Raw genomic sequence first — 14,711 nt, 5'->3', positions numbered from 1 at the left:
GAGTTACATGCTACACTATTAGCACTGGTGACTCGCTGGTGGCCTCTTCTCGCTGGATTCTCCATCCTGACAATGCCATTTAAGGCAGCTTTGTAGATATCAGGTCAGTTCCTTGGGTAACATAAGGATTATTTACTGTTCGCTGATGTACTTTCCTTGTGTCTTTTTGGAGATCGGCCCTGTGGTACAGTGGAAAGAGGGTAGGCTTTGGAGACCAACAGATGAAGGCTGAAATTCCAGGCCAGCACTCATTTGCTGTGTGACTTCAAGCCAGTCACCTAACCTCTCTGAACCTCAGCTTTTTAATGAGTCCAATGGGGATGTTCATACATCCTGTGTTTAGTTTTTGTGAGGATTAGCATTACTCTAAGTACTCTGCTTCTGTGGTGGCTGCACATGAAATGGTTGCTCTGAGCTTGGTAATAGTTTCTTGGTAAAAATACATAAGTCAAGAATTCTAAGCTCTTTGAATCCTGAGGAACCTTGGTCATGCTTGAGAGGGCTCTGGGACTTCCATTCATGGTAGATCAAGGACAGGAGTGCCTAATGGAAGGCACTGGAAGTGAAAGGTGGTCAGTGGTCAGCCTGGGTGTGTTAGATGGGCTTGAGGCTTGCGTACACAAGCGGAATCAGCCAAAGTTTAGATTTAACTTTGTGCTTTGCTTTTCCAATGAAATCTCGAAAGCAAGTGGTTTCTAAACCATGTGGTGCATTTGAATCCTCTGGGGAACTTAAAAAAAAAAAAAATCCAGAGCCTTGGGTCCACTGATGATTTACTGAATCCCGATCTCCCGGGGCAGGTGCAGGCACATGTATCATATTTTAAGCTGCACAGATGTTTCTCGTATGCTCCCAAAGCTGGGGAGCCCGAAATCTGTAGTGAGCAAAGGTTGGGAGCAAAACTCGAATTTCAGTAGTCATGTTTGCATTCATAGCAGAGGACTAGCTGGCCCTTTCCTGCTGTTAAGCATCTGAGCCAGTCTGTCCTGTGCTCCTCTCTGCTCCGTCATCCCATGGAGTTCTGAGGTCGTAAGAGCAGGCCACAGACTAGATTCCAGGTGGCAGACTGACAGCCTTTGCAGAAAGAGGTTTTATACCTAGTAATTCAAGGGCTGGTTCTTCCTCTGGTTTTATATCTTACCACGTCGTCTTATCCCTTCTTGTGTGTGAATTCAGAGTAAATACCGTCAGCATCCCCAGTCATTCAAGTACACGGCTGTGACCGACACTCCCAGCCTCCTTCATGCAAAACTCAGCAACCAGATTACGAACGAGGTAAACTCTCCCCCTGGTGGCTTTGGAATGGGCTTTTAAAAAACTGCTAGATTGTTAAAAATATACGTATGTGTGGGTTTGGGGAGGTGGTGGAAAGCGTGGGTGTTTGCATGGAGGTTTAGGAGAAAAGAATGTCATTAGGCGGAGCCTAAATATTTTCCAAAAGTAAAGGAGGCCCAGGTGGAAATCCTCTTTAGTTTTTAAGGTTCTCCCCCTGACTCTAACTTTTAGAGGTCAGTTGAGATTCAGTTACTTTTACTATTTGTTCCCACTCTCACCCCAAATGACAATGTGAGAAACTGCTTGATTGGTGAGCTGGGTGCTATGGGGTAACACAGCCTCTTATGATGGCCTCTGGGCTCAGAGAGCTCAGCAGCCACAGACCCAATTCTAATCCCGTGAATACACGCTTTTGCACTGGCCGAGGCCCCTCGAGGTGCACTGGCGTGGTTTCCCCATGGAAGGATCCGGGGCTGTAGTAAAGAATGCAGACTAGGGTTTGGGAACGTCTCTTACACATCGCAGAGTTTCTCCTAAACTTCCCGGGTCTTAGTGTTGTCCTTGCACTGAGTCCTCGAGGACAAAGTCTACAGTGGAAAAAAACCTCGAAATAGTTTTCCTAAATGTGAGTTTCTTTCCTCTGACTATTATTGAGCAAAGTGTGGGGGAGGAAACACCTTCTTTTTCTTTACCCACCCTAGGGTCCTGGCCAGGGCTCTGTGACAAAAGACAGATTAGCAAGAGAAAAGCATAAACGTTTATTTAATATGAGCGTTATATGGTAGGGAGCCTTCGTGAGGAATGAAGACCTGAAGACATGGTCGAGCCCGAGTGTTTTTACGATGGGTTTGATGAAACGTGGAAAGTCGTGGGAAAATGTGACAGGCCAAGAGAGTAGCAGCTAAGGGGAGGAAAGTGGGAAAACTCAGCAAGGCCTCTTTGCTCAGATCGCTGTCTGCATCCCACGTTCCTTTGTCTTCGGAGATAAGGACACTCTTTTCCTCGGGTGCAGGGAGGGCGCCCCTCACTGGAGGGTCTCACGACCTGCTTCAGGGGTAAAGTCAGAGGACATCCTGCTAGCACCCGCGTTTCTCAAATTCCTTCAGCTCGAAATAGTCCTTACGCCAAGCTGCCCTGTTCTGGGGTAACATGTCCTGAACCCTATCAAAAGCAACTTTCAATTTCTTACATATTCCTTTTAAATCATTCAATCTGACTCATGCAAGATGGTCTTCATCGGAAGAAATGTCTTCCCCAAGGCTGAAAGTGTGCCCATGACACAGCGAATGGCCTTTTACAGACACGTGTCCCGACTGCTCCCGAGGGGGAACTCTGGCCCTGCAGAAATGCACAGCATTTATCTTCTTGCTTTTCTTTCTTTCCCTGTTTGCCCAGCGCCTCTATAAAGCTGCTGGGGAGGACTTGAGACACCAGTACACAATGACTCTAGGCCTGCCCGAGTTTGTCCGAGCGAAAACCAATGCGGCCAATCTGAGTGACGTAAGTCTTTCAAGTTGCTGAAGTTCAAGGGTGCTCCAAAGCCAAGTATGTCTGGCATGTGATCAACAGTGCCCCTTCTGGCATTCACTTACACACACACACGTGTCTTTTAGACGTGCACGATAAATACACCTTTCCACAAATGTGTAGCGGACATAATGTATCAGAGCCCATGCCAGTGGGTGCGCTAGTGAGATTTTCTTTGCAAAATAGAAAGCGTTTGCTTATCAGAAATCGATTCTGGGACATGGTACTACAAAATGAAAGGGGGAGCCTTTGTTCGCTGATTTGTGTAATTTTTTTTTTTTTTTTTAAGAAAATCTACATGTGTTTCCATTGTAGGCAAAATACAAAGAGTCTTGGCATAATCTCCGCGCTCAGGGCTACAAGCTGACCACAGACGCGCTCTCCTTCCGGGCTGCTCGGGCCTCTGGAGATATCGCCAGCGATGTGAGTTGAATGTTGTGACCTTCTGTCTTGCCTAATTTCTGTTAACTTCATGTACAATCGTGTCTACAGCTGATTTCCCTGAGTTGAAGCAAATCTACAGCCTTGTGAGACAGGATGTCACCTGCAGAATATATTAGTTATGAACAAGATTCTTTTGGAGGGAGATGAAGAAAGCTTTTGTTAATCAGAAGCTAAATTCAGGCAGAGGTCTCCAGCAGGAAGGAGATGACGATTTATTTCTAATTAGGTGTCTAGGCATCCATCCCCTTGAAACGGGTGAACTGCCTGTTTTCTAACTCTACCCAGAATTAGGAAGAAAACTTGCAAGACAAACTGTCAGAAGCCCTAGCACCTGGGCCATCTGCAGTTTCACACGCTGGCGTTAGGAGTTGCCCACTGTGTTCAGCCATTCTGTTGATAGCATCCATAGCTTTGGGACGTGAAGGTGACTTTCTCTTCCCCACAAACAAATCACAGAAAGTGTGGACTTCAAATAAATGGGTCCTGTCTTCTGGGCTTAATGTTTTGCCGAGTGCGAATGGATACATTTTTTTTTTACCCTTTTTGATGAATTCCTCTTGGCCACAGGACACATATGGGGAGTGAGGCCCTTGCTTTGGTCCGGAGGATCTGGTTGTGATTAGAAAGGAGGGATGGAGGGATGTTTTAATTGTTCATCCCCCAGGGAGGAAGCATGCTCTCAGGCCAGCCTCACTGTGGTTTTTCTTATAATCATCACCTCCTAGTGCAAGAACAGGTGATTTTTTTAGGGCGTGCAATGAAAACTAGCAGATGGAATTTCAGCAGGCTGAATGCCAGCCCCTGACCGGTGGGTCTTCCCCTCCAGTTTCTCTACAGACATGACTTCGTGAAGGAGCGAGGGAGGCTGATCGGGGCCCGGAGTGTCAGTGATGACCCCCGGCTCAGGCACTGCCGGCGGATGGGCCAGCTGCAGAGCGAGCTTCAGTACAGGAGGGAGGCAGCGGGCAGCCAAGCACAGTACCATCTGCCCATGGACATGGTGCACCTGGTCCATGCCAGGAAGGCCCAGGCCCTGGCCAGCGACCACGACTACAGGACACGGTGTCACGAGTTCACGGCGCTGCCCGAGGACCTGAAGATGGCCTGGGCCAAGAAAGCTCATGCCCTGCAGAGTGAGGTAGGGGGCGCCTCATGGGTCACGTTCCTCCTCCCACCAAGCCTGGGTATAATTTACAATCTCCGCTCCTTCCTTAGCCTTTCAGAGACTCGCTGCACCCAACAACGACTTGCTCAGTCTATGTTATCTAGGTTGGAATTATTCAATCCATCATTCAGCAAATATTTATTGAGCGCCTACTATGTACCAGGCATTATTTTAGGTGCTGGGAATACAGCAGTCAACAAAAGAGCCAAAAAAATTCCTATGCTCTTGGACCTTCCATGATATGGGAGTGAGAGAAAATATGATAAGTAAAATATTTAGTGTGTCAGATGGTGATCCCTGCTGTGGAGACAAGCAAAGCCGGGAGGTGGGGTAGGAGGGTGTGAATGTGTGTGTGTGTGTGTGTGTGTGTGCACCTGTACATGTGCAATTGAAAATGGGAGGGGGGGTCATGGAAAAGGTGACATTTGAGCAAAGAGCAAAGGAGATGCAGGAAGGGGACAGAGCATTCCAGCAAACAGAATAGCAAATTCGGAGGCCAATGCCCAGAGCAGGAGCAGCCTCGGCATATCTGAGGCCAGAGTAAAGCATGTGGGTGAGTGAGGAGGACATCACAGGGATGGGGTCCGAGAGAGAAGAGGGGCTCGATCATTTACGGCAGGCGTGCTGGTGATGATAGAAAAGTCATCATGACCGCAGCTGACACTGACTGACTGCTTGCCATGACTGTCACCCTGGCCACTGCGCTGTGAGGCAGGGACAGTTGTCACTCCTGTTTTAAAGATGAGGTCATGCGGGAGGTGTGGAGGCAGGAAGGTAAGGAGGCCACCCGGGAGAGGTGACGGGAGCCTGAGCTGAGAGCCTAAAGGTGAACATTGGAAGCCCGGCTTTGCCACTTGCAGGCTGCGTGTCCTTGAGCAGTCCCTTCATTTTCTGGGCCTCCATCTCTCCATCAGAAATGCAGACTTTCAATTTGATTGGTAATCTCAGGTTTCAGGCTTCCCTGGTAAGTGTTTTTAAAGTGGCAACATCAACATAATGCCAGATTTTTATTTTACTAAGTAAAGAAAAAACTAAATAGTACCTCAAGCTACCATTTATATCACTGTTACTTATGAAAAGAAAGGTTATGTTAATACTAAAAAAGTAGGAAAAACAGTCTAAAAAGAAGAGGCCTTGCCCAGGGTCACAAGCTGGCAGGGAAATGACTTGCTCAAGACCATACAGCCAGTAAGAGGCAAGGGGGGGGGACTTGTCTCCTGACTCCAGGTTCAGTGCTCTCTGGCTCCCCCAGGTGGCTGGATTAGGAAACCCAGGTGCTCTAGCTCCTGAGGCTTTTCTTTAAGGGCTCCTGGCGTCGCATGTCACATGCCAGGGGACAGCAGCTGGTGGCTCTTCTGACACTCTCAACAATCAAACTTGTACTGTAGATGGAAATAAGGACCCCTCCTTTGGAGGATGGTGTGTGAACAGAACAAGATGAGTCTAAAGCAATGCACACCTTATGCAAGGCAGTGATTATAATGATCCTTATTAAGATGAGAAATACACCCTACCCCCTGGCCACCTCCTGGGCGCATCTGTTAACACGCTCCTGTTAGAAATCAGGGACCGCAATGTGCAGCTTGTGCATTTGCACACAGTGCTCCAAAATGGGGTGCCTGGAACCCCTATGTGTGAATCTGAAGGTGGCTTCCAGGCCTTAACATGTGCAAGGGAGAATAGTGAGGCTGCCACTTGGGGATGCCAGATTCGGCTGGGCAGCTTGAGAAGGTCTCTGATTATCTCAGGATTGGAAATCATCTCTGGGTAGCCATGTCTCCTCGATTCCCCTCCTCCTTCCCCCTTTTGTATCGTGAAGTCTGGGGCAGGCGTGTTGTTTTTAGGGTCTGCGTGAATAGTCAAAGCTGGGCTGGGAGCTGAAATATTAATAGACCATCCATTTATGAGAGAGTCTGAGGCACAGCCAGACCTTTGGGAAACCCGCATCTTGCTTTCTGACTCACCTGCGATTGTACTGCTCAGCTCAACAAAAGGCGAGTTGAAAGACTGCTCCTCACTTCATCTGGCTTCTGAAAGGAGCAAGGCCTGGCTGCGAAGAGGCCCTGTAGGATTATTCCCTCTAACTTAGAAATTTATCCAATTTCCTCTGTTCTTTATAAGAGTGGAAGGCAAAAGCGTCGCCAGTGTAGACTGAAAGATCGCGGTCTAAAAAGCCATCTCACTGACACGGGGTTTTGAAACCTGCTCCCAAACCCGAGTGATGTCTCCTGCACCAGTTGGAAAGCAGAGTCGAATTGGCACGGGGGCATCAGCCAGCAGACAGTAGATCAGAAACGGGCCCTCTTTGAGGCCAGCTGGGAGGGACGCTGTGAATTCCGAAATGAAAGGGACCTAACGAGGCTGAAAGGCCGGCTTCTGGAGTGATATTTTGCGTTGCAGCGGAGCTTATGTCTAAATTAGAGAAATGCTATTGACTTTGTTTAGATCCAAATTTTAGATTTCCTTAGAGGGTCTCTTTCCATCTTTTAAAATGCCTAATTTCCATAGAGAGGAAAAGCGTGCACTCGGCCGTGTCCTCATAGGTAAGGCTGGGCAGGTCAAGGCATAGTAATAAGGTTGGTGTTTTAGGAGACCCCCGATCACACCCTTCGTCTTAAAGCACCACCTATTTCCTCCTGGGAAGTGCTATAGTTTTAATCTTCTGAGCTCTTAAGATGAAAAAACTAAAATAAAAATGGAAAAGGCTTAGCCCATGTTTGGAATATAAGCAAATCATGAATAACAATGGGCGGAGGGGGCAAACCAAGGCACAGAAATATTAAAATGGCTTACACACTATTAGCCGGTTGTATCTAACTTTGAGTTTTTAGAGTCCTGCTCTCATGGTCCCCTCCACTCCCCCCACACCCCACCACAAGGGGAAAAATATCTAGCCTATAGAGCAGCTTTCCCCCCTGAATACTCTCAGGTGTTTTTGTGAGAACAGAGCGGTTTTTATGACCTTCAGGCATCATGGAGAGAAACTGAGTCACATATCGGTAAAGTGATTTGGTCCCACTCACAGCAGGTTTGGCCCAGAGCACTTTTATCAACTGATGTGTGGAAAGGTTTCAGTTTAGGCAGTTGGTCGATCATGTGGCTGGAGGAATGAAACAAAATCATGGGAGCTGGCGCTTGGGCGGGAGCAGGTCTCAGCTTCCTTTAAATGGTCATTCGCACAGGTCATTGCCCTCTGCTTCCAATCCTGCCAGTGCCCTGGTGGGTTCTAGTTGTATCTCACGCACGACCCATTCTTTAATCCCTGGCAGAGAGCACAGACAGATTCAAACAACTCGCCTTAACAACATGCAGAGCGAGCCCCTAATGATTAAGATGTCGCAATGTTGTGATGGTGTGTTACGACGAATGCCCCAACAGGCTCAGACCCTCCCCTGATAAAAGCCAACTCTTTTCTTTCCGCAGTCACGCTACAAGTCAGACCTGATGAACATGAAGGGAACCGGATGGCTGGCGCTGAGCTCCCCACAGATCGAGAGCGCAAAGAAGGCTGGAGAGCTCATCAGCGAGGTACCATCGGCCTGCCTCTACCGTGACTGCAGCCCAGCCTTGATTCCCTCCTGAAGAGAGACCCTGCTCATGGGGCCCCAAGGAGGCCCCATGGCCACTGAACCCCAGTGTTCTTCTGGGGCTATTTGCAACCAGATCCCCAAATGGAACAAGCTTTCTCTCCAAATGAATTCTTTGCTGGGGAGTTAAAGACATGTTCCAAATCGGGCAGTGAAAGATGAAAGATGCATTAGAAGTTTCTCAATAGAAACATCATGAACAGTAATGATCTGCACTGGCCCATTGTTTTCATGGGGCGGGGCCCAGAATTTGCCACTCACCTACTCAGTTTACTCAGTGTCCAGCATCCAGAGCTTCTGTGATTGCAGATGGTGTTCAGAGTTGCACAGGGATAGTTCTATTAACTGAACTCCACCATTTTGATGGCTGGGGATTCTTGCCCTGGGATCCCCTCCAGGGTGACTCTGCCTCTCCGGCTCCTTCATAACAGAACTTGCTTGGATAGGGTCCCAGCAGGGCTGCATGGATGCTGGATCCTGCCCTTTACTGAATTCCTTGGGGTGAGCTCTGGTGTTACGCAGCCTCCTTTCTTCAGGGGTGTAAATACCTAGAAAGTGTCCCTTATCCCAGGGGCAGCTCAGGTCTCCTCTGTATCCTTGGTACATGCCCACTGAGAAGAGAGACTTGTTTTCCAATAGTGTCATTGGCATGTTCAGGATCGATTAGGTGGGGTGAAGCTGCATCCAGAAAAATGCACGATGTTGGACTGTTGTAGGAATCTTTGTCTTCCTTTCACAGACCAGATACCGAAGAAAACCGGACAGTCTCAAGTTCACCTCGGTGGTTGACTCCCCAGACCTGGTTCATGCCAAGAACAGCTACCTGCACTGCAGCGAGGTGGGTGTTTTCTCCTTACCTGTCCCAGCTCACGGCAGTGGGCGTGAGCCTCGGGTCAGGCTGAACAGCACGGGCTCCCGATAGGATCATCATCTACTACCCGGATGATCTTGGGCCAGTAACTTAATCTCTTCTAACCTCAGTCCCTTTATTAGAAAGGAGGGTAGTGATAGCACCCATTTCATAAGATGGAGTTAAGTAAGGATTACACAAATAAAAGTGCGGGAAGCTTTTAGCACGTACCTGGAACATAGTAAGTCCTCAATAAATGCCCCTTATTATGGTTTGATTCATGATTGTAACAATAATAATACTAAGTATTGTTGATGATCCCTTACCAGATACTAGATCAGATACATCTTTTTTTTTTGTTTTTTTAAATCCTCACCTGAGGATATGTTTTTATTCATTTTAGAGAGATGAAGGGAGAGGGAGAGAGAGAGAAACATCGATGCGAGAGAGAAACATTGACAGGCTGCCTCTTGTGTTCGCCCTGTCTGGGGGCTGAACCCACAACCTAGGTATGTGCCCTCACCAGGAAATGAACCCACAAGCAATGGGAATCAACTCTCCAACCAACCGATCCACCTGGTCAGCGCGATCACATACGTCGTCATTGTTGATAGGTGGTGATGGAATCATAGCTTAGCATAGCCCAGTTAGAAAAGAAAAGAGCAGCCGCATTAAAAGCTCTCTGCATGAGCTAGCCCCATTTCCTCTCTCCTGTATTTATTTCAAAGAATAGGAAGTTAAATATTATTTCTCTGAAATTGTCAAAGGTTTCAGCTCTGTACAGGCGAGGCAAAGCTGAGCCTCCTCACACGGAACCCAAACGCGCTCCTGTTCACGCTGGCCAAGCCCACGGTGAATATGGAAAGAATCAGAATGTTAAATAATTTTCCTCTCTAAACATCGATGAGACTCCAGTGCTTCTTAACATTGTTTACAATTCTTAAATCGCTGCCCCAGACACAGCAGCTAAGCTGAAGATTGCATTTTAAAATTGCGTCTATCTGCGACCCAGATAACGAGGAAAACTTTAATTTTCTGAACACATGTTAAAGTATTTTATAATAAAAGAAAGGCTAATTAACTATTGTGGCTCCTTATAGATGTTAACTAACAAAGGCACCGAGGCATCTTATCATTAGTAAAAAGCTTGAACACTGCTCAGCTGCAAAGATTCTCCGAAGTATCCATACTCCTTCTACTGTGTGTAAAGCGCATGGGTGTGGCCCCCAGGATGCTGCTGGTTTGTGGTCTGTTTGGAGCGGATCTTGATGAATATTTTAAACAGGGTCTGTTTAAAAGCAGCCAACCCACCTGGTCCTGACCACGCGGGTCTCTCTTCCCTGCGTGGTTTCTGGGGGATGCTCCCCGGGTGCAGGCTGGGCTGTGTCCCTTCTATTGGCACTCGGGCGGGAGGGGCAGGGGAGGAGATCAGCCTGCTCCTCGCCTGTGTGTTTAGCAGGTGTCGCTCTACATTGACCGTGAACCTGTCTTACCTGCAGCGCCTATACAGGTTGGGGGACGCGGACGCCCTGCACAGATACACCCTGATCCCCGACCACCCCGACTTTACCAGAGCCCGCCTCAACGCGCTGCACCTGAGCGATGTAAGCGAGCTGGCCGTTCATGGGGGGCGGGGAGGTGCCTGTTTCTATCAAATTACCTGGGCCCAGACTGGATTTTATTTATTAAAAACAAAATACTGGGTCAGAAAGAATACTGGGCCGAGAGTGGGACAAACTGCACGTGTGATTTTAAGTCACTTTCCCCCTGGGGCCTCAGTTTCCTCAGCGTAAAATGGGGATGGAGCTGAGCTAATGACGCTTGCGTTTCCTCCAAGCTCTCAAATGCTGGTTTTGGACGGGGCTGCAAAGACCTCAGTGTGTGCTGGGTTTCGGTCAGAGGGGCGGGCCCTGGCCCCGCCGGTGTGGACACCTGCCCTGTTTGTTTCCTGGACATCCCTCCTTAGCCACTGAGAGGGTGACCTTGGAGAAACAGTGGCTCTGTTCTCACCCCGCAGTCGGAAAGATGCTGCCATGGTGGCCCATCGGGTCCAGATACAATTCGCTCCTTCCCTTGGATGTGTGCCCTTTGCGTGCATAACCAGATGCCGCTTCCCAACCCGGGCTTGTTGTTAGCAGGGGCTGGAGGCCCCTGGCTGTAACAGAATAGGCGGCCCCTCGGCCAGCAAAGCTGTGATCCTGGGATAACAGGTAGCGAGGCGCAGAATCAAAAGCCGCCGTCAGATCAGAATAACACGGGCGAGTGTGTCGGCCTGGGGCTGCGCCGGCCTCCCGGAGCCCGCCATTCTTCCCTCCCTGGCCAGGCCATTGTGTCCTGGGGCTCGGGGCAGACGAACAGCTGCTGCCGCTCGCCCAGGGGTGGCCGCCTCCGCGGGGCGTGGAGAGGCGCCTTCTAGTTAGCGTGTGTGTGAGTTTGTTGCGTTTGTAAAGCCCTGTGGGATCCCACGCAGCCAATGCCCTGGCGCTTTGTAAATAGGAGTCATTAAGACCGTCTGAGGCTTTGGAGGGACGCACGAGGGATAATTTTAGAACAGCCGCTCTGGTGGGCTGACCTCCATCTGGGGAAGCGGGGCCTCCCCCTCAGCGGAGCCCGAACAAAACGTCCGTCTCATTAATGCCTCGAGGGTGGGGAGGCCAGGCCTCCAGGCGAGGGGCCACCGGAGGCCCACCCAGCCCTGGAGACCGGGGCCCTGCCAGTGCACGTGGGGCCGGGCTGAAGGAGGACAGCCACCCTGGGCTGGTGACAGGGACGTCCTTCCTCTCGCGGGTGACGCCCCGTCTGTAGAGTCCCGGGGCTGAAATTAGCCACTGGGGCAGGTGGATATGGGGAACTCACGAACCTCTTTTGAAAGAGCACTCCTTCGGGGCGTGTGGAAGCCGAACAATGGCATCAAGTGCTCTGCGCTGAGGATGTGGAGGGAAAGTGACCTTCCTGGGCAAAGAAAGCCATTGAGATGTGTCAGGCAGCCGAAATAACTAAAAATCAAATGACTGTAATGTGTGAGGACGCGGACAGAACTGTGCCCACTGTGATAAAGAAGAGGAATGCCCAGGGTTCCGAATCAAAGGGCCTGCGGAATCTAAAGACTCCCAGTGGCAAGGCAAAAACCTCGACAGAATGAAAAACTCAGGGAGGAAGTGATGACCATCGAGCAAAGAGTACACAGGGAGCGGTGACCAGGAGGAAGGGAGCGGCGCCCGGGCAGAGCCCCGATCTGGGTCACGCGCTCTCGCTGACCCTCAGTCACGGAGACGCGGAAGCTGGGGGGCCGTTGGACATCAAACTGGGTGACGTTGGAGTTGGATGCTGTCATCACCTAGCCCAGGTCTGGTGTGGACCAGGCTCTTGAATTAGGAAAGCATTGACTCTCCCCTCTCCAGGAAATAATAAGCATGTCGACTCTATTTGCTATTCTGATGTTTGTGGGACCTCCCCCCCAAAAACCACGAAGCACGGTGCTAAAGGGGATGGCCGGTCTGTCGTTTTCTAAATGCCCCTCCCCTGCTCTTTGGCTCCCAGTCCTGCCTGCTAAACTCAACAGCGACCCAGTAGATCTAATCATCTGGGCCTTGTTTGAGATCCATCAGTTAGGTGACAAGCCCAGTGATGACGGGTCCTGTATTTCAAGACCTTTGAACGCGGTAGGGGTCTGGCTCCTGGTTTGAGGTGTTAGATGTTGAAGCTGGAGGCTAAGATGCAGGAGTCGATGGGCAGCAGGACATGAAAATGTTAAGATCCACCGCGCTTGGCCCACGCACTTCGTGGTCCCCTCTGGTTCCATGCCCAGTGGAGGGTGGCTGAGGTTTTTATCTTTTTATCTGCCGCTGCTCCTTTGCTCAATTTCTACCACCCCCTCAGTCCCCTGCAGATCAGAGCCTCAGATTTGACCTCTATTTCCAAGTGACAAAAGTGAGGTTCTCAAGGGCACCCTGACCTGCTGTGGCTCATGGAATGAGCGAGCAACCGGCCGGCTCTGGGGCTGCCACTTTGTCAAATGCTAGTGATGAGCCTCTCCCGCTGTCTCCCTTCTCTGTGGCTGAGTAAAGGACAGACCCTCCGCTGGCATCTCTGGATGAGTCCTTTCACGGAGCCATTCCTTTATCTGGAAAAAAACATTAGCTACATGAAGGCAATTTTGAGGCCTTTTTTGGTGATGTGGGCCTACTTGAGGACCAAGGGGATGTGATTACAGGCTCCCGGGGGAGTGTGAGAACAACTTGAAAAGGAAAAAAATGAAAGGAAGATGTAAAATCCATGGGTCAGGAACTCGGCCAGGTTCTTGACAGTTGATTAATTCAGGTAAAGGCTCTTCCCTCACTCAGTGCAGCCACCAGGGGTGCAGATGGGATGTGGCACGCTTCCCAGTGATGGGGTGACATGGCATCAGAGGTTGCTGAGGGGCCCCTAGGAAGTCAGTGGAGCTAATGAACACAGGGGTACCAGGACCCAAGGAACAGCGCCTTCAGCATGCGGGAAGAAACAGCTCTTGAGCTCTGAGTTCTGGCCTCTAGAAGCTGTAAGCCTGAGGCCCTGAAAGTGAATGTAAACATGGGAGGGAGGGGCGGGGGCCTCTGACACCAACAGGATGTGGCCTGTGGGCCAGACCCACAGATCCCAAGACCCACAAGAGCAGGGCCAGGAGCTCAGGTTGTGCTTAGAGCTGTAGCCCTTGGTGGCCAGCCCCACCCAGCCCAAAGCGGAGGAGGTCCCAGGATGGACATGGGGCCGTGGGCTCTGCCATTCTAGGCACCAACAAGGCGAGGGTTTGTGCTTAGAAACTGCTCCTGCTGAGAACCAGCAACATGGCAGACAGGGAGTAGCTCCCTGCTCACTCACTTCTTTGTTTTCCTCGCCCAGAAAGTCTACAGAAACTCTTGGGAACAGACCCGGGCTGGGGGCTACGACTTCAGGCTGGATGCCATCCCGTTCCAGACCGCCCGGGCATCCAGGGAGATCGCCAGTGATGTAAGACCTCACGTTCCCTCTCTCCCTCCACCACCGATAGGTCTTACTCTGGTTTTCCCAGTTCTGCTGAAAGGCAAACCACCAGGAACCGAAACTGAACAAGTATTTCAAATGAAAGAAAAAATAGGCCTTACTTTCTAGAAGTCCATTAACATTGATTGACTTGTTGAGCTGCAGTAAAGGGGCTTCTTTTAGCTGAAGTGCAGTGTGATGGGTTGGAAGAGACTGGGCTTGTTCCTTTCATTGACTTGAGTTCAGATCTTGGCTCAGTCACTTAGGAATTGGTTCTAAGGCCTTGGGCAAGTTGCTTAAATTCTCAGAATTCAAATTTCTACATCTATGAAATAAGGATCTAATACTCATCTCCTAGGGTGGATGTAGGAATGGTTTAGAGTCTCTTGCACATAGCAGGTGTTGAAACACGGCAGCTGTTATGGGGGAGGAAGGCACCGTGGCTAGATACATGATCATCCATGGATGGCTTGGCACTGGTCCACAATGAAATACATGCAGAAATCAAGAGCAAGCGTTTAGCAAGATGTTTAGCAATTGGATGTGACAGCCAGGCATGTGACCTGTGGACTTATCTCGTTGGGCAGAGGGGAGGCCAGTTTGGGTGTTTTCAAAAGCATGTGGTACTACTATGCACTAATCGCACACAGTAGGACCATATATTGGGCTTTGATGAATTGGATACTAAAAAAGCAAACTGAAATGAATGTGGTCCTTCAGTAGAGAGGGTTTGAGGAGCACTCGACTGGGCCCCTGAAAGCTGGAAAGAATCAGAGGAAGAGTGGGTGCTGAGAGAACAGTTGTGTTTCTCTTCCCGTTGGGTTATGAATTACAGCAGCCATAACACCCGTAGCCCCCACTCAGT

General features: G+C 49.8%; 1 protein-coding gene across 9 annotated transcripts in view; it reads left to right on the top strand.

Moving 5' to 3' along the window:
• NRAP (nebulin related anchoring protein) overlaps nt 1-14,711 on the top strand; it is a 63,060-nt gene that overhangs the window by 46,028 nt on the left and 2,321 nt on the right. For all 9 annotated transcript variants that reach the window (XM_081157978.1, XM_081157985.1, XM_081157981.1 and 6 more), the window contains 8 exons: nt 1,177-1,275; nt 2,671-2,775; nt 3,118-3,225; nt 4,073-4,384; nt 7,835-7,939; nt 8,738-8,836; nt 10,348-10,452; nt 13,727-13,834. In XM_081157978.1, the coding sequence (XP_081014104.1) occupies nt 1,177-1,275; nt 2,671-2,775; nt 3,118-3,225; nt 4,073-4,384; nt 7,835-7,939; nt 8,738-8,836; nt 10,348-10,452; nt 13,727-13,834 (1,041 nt within the window). The remainder of the gene's footprint in view (nt 1-1,176; nt 1,276-2,670; nt 2,776-3,117; nt 3,226-4,072; nt 4,385-7,834; nt 7,940-8,737; nt 8,837-10,347; nt 10,453-13,726; nt 13,835-14,711) is intronic.

This window comes from Miniopterus schreibersii (assembly GCF_964146895.1).
Source record: "Miniopterus schreibersii genome assembly, chromosome: 14".
Taxonomy (NCBI): domain Eukaryota; kingdom Metazoa; phylum Chordata; class Mammalia; order Chiroptera; family Miniopteridae; genus Miniopterus; species Miniopterus schreibersii.
This window is presented reverse-complemented; position numbering and strand designations above follow the sequence as displayed.